Below are 1,926 nucleotides of genomic sequence, written 5' to 3'. Positions count from 1 at the left end.
ATTTGATATGAAGTAATTAATATAGAATATTTTACTATATATAAAGTTAGGAAAATTTGTATCACCCAAACATTTATATTTACATTATGATATGTTGGTGTCATAAATCTATGAATAAAAAGGTGTATTAAACTTTTGAGAAGTTAATAATAGTGTTTTTTTATGGGCTGCAAACAATTTGAGTGTTATATTCATTAATATTAAAATTTAAGATTTAGATATGTATATTCATAAGAATTATGTGGAATATTACACAAACACAGTCTTTTACCAGATTTTAAGACTCTTCATTAGATTAAGACATTTTGCTCAAATCTAACTTTTTTATCCATATACGAAGAATCCCAGAGAATAATTTATTCAACCCACTTTTTTAAAAGAATTATTGTTTAGATGTACTCTAATTTTATATAGAAAACCATATCAGAGGAAGCCAAAGCATTGGAAATAAATGTGGAATTGGTAGCATCCCATTGTATGATTATCGATATTAATTTCACAAACAAAAGCTATTTCTACTGACCTCCTTCACATCCTCAATAGTGTGTGCTCTTAGCGGCACTTTAGCATACGTAGTTAGATTCAGCTTCAACAAGTCGCCAACACGAACAAACCCATCACTTCTCATTTCCAAGTTCACCTCAGCAGCCATATGACGAAGAATCCTAGTCCTGAAAATTTAATCAAAATGGCCCAAAAATCTATATAAATCCCGCTAACTGGAACTGAAAAGTTTTGTCCAAGATCCAACGGAAGACAATTTTGATATTAGATATAAGAGATTGGTATGGAGAAGTACATTAGTCGACCAAGGGCATCAATCCGATGGTCCTCACCGCCGACAGAATCTCCCTTACTGAAATCCCTCCCCCGCCCTCTCCCGCTTCTGAGAGAAAAAGTATCATGAACCCTGATTAGGACATGAATGAAAACATAGTGATTGGAACTAGTCGGAGATTACCTTTTGCTGGAGGTGGCTGAAGAGGAGAAGGGCTTCGAGTGATGGGAATTGGCTGGGTTCCCCTTGTCCATGCAAAGCAGAAGGATGGGATGTGGAGCACTTACTGGACAGAAGAATTTGAAGAAAGAAGATGAAGGCGGAACTCGATGAAGCGAGGATAGTCGAAAGAGGCGGAGGGCAGAACCAATCGAAGCTCGCATCTAGGGGCTCTCTGGTAACGGATTTAGAGCATGACTCTATCGCGAGGTTTCCGGCGCGAAGGAGATGCCTTCAGGCGAAAGTGGAAGGGGGAGCGAAGGAGAGGAGATAGCTCTTTCGTTTTAATTTATTTTTATTAAAGTTAATTTTATTAATTTGATTTATTAATATTTAATGTATTATCAAATTAATTGAAGTTAGATAATCTACATGTAATGCAAAATTCACCATTGTAGGATGATTGTTTAGAGTATTTTGCTTAATAAAACTTTATTTAAATAAATTATTATTATCTTGTACTAATTAATAATTAATTATTTCAAAAAAAATTAAATTGATATTTAACTACTTTTAATAGAATACTTGGGGTCGGCTTTATGAATCTTTTTTCTCCATTAAGTCCTATTCAGTGTCATATTTTTATTTAATTCTAATTAATTAAGATCATCCTTGTACAATATGCCTAAATTTTTCTAGGTCTGTCTCTACCTTTTTTAATATAGGTCGAATCTAAAACATTTACTCTCCTAACCGGATCATTAGATGGTTGACGTTTAGTGTGGTTAAGCCATCCAAAATGATTCTCTCTAATTTTGTCAGCCACAGGAGCTACACCAACCCTATCATGAATATATTCATTTCGCATTTTGTCTCTAAGTGTAAAGCCACTCATCCACCCAAGCAATCTCATCTCAGCAACACTTACACTTATTTTTATGCTTCTCTTTTAAAGGTCAGCATTCTGCGCCATAGAGCCTTATAGGTCT

At 34.5% G+C, this 1,926-nt stretch overlaps 1 protein-coding gene across 1 annotated transcript; it reads right to left on the bottom strand.

The window, feature by feature from the left end:
• Nucleotides 1–523: 523 nt before the first annotated feature.
• Nucleotides 524–1,263, bottom strand: LOC110036057 (the record flags this gene model as incomplete). Its single annotated transcript, XM_020740401.1, has 3 exons — nucleotides 962–1,263; nucleotides 800–886; nucleotides 524–671 (listed from the first exon to the last, which is right to left on the bottom strand). Coding segments are annotated over exons 1-3 (435 nt in total), but the record flags the coding sequence as incomplete, so codon positions are not given.
• Between the last annotated feature and the right edge of the window lie 663 nt (nucleotides 1,264–1,926).

This window comes from Phalaenopsis equestris, unplaced genomic scaffold, assembly GCF_001263595.1.
Source record: "Phalaenopsis equestris unplaced genomic scaffold, ASM126359v1 Scaffold201989, whole genome shotgun sequence".
Lineage (NCBI taxonomy): Eukaryota > Viridiplantae > Streptophyta > Magnoliopsida > Asparagales > Orchidaceae > Phalaenopsis > Phalaenopsis equestris.
The sequence above is the reverse complement of the archived record's forward strand: the minus strand, read 5'-3'. Positions and strand labels throughout refer to the sequence as shown.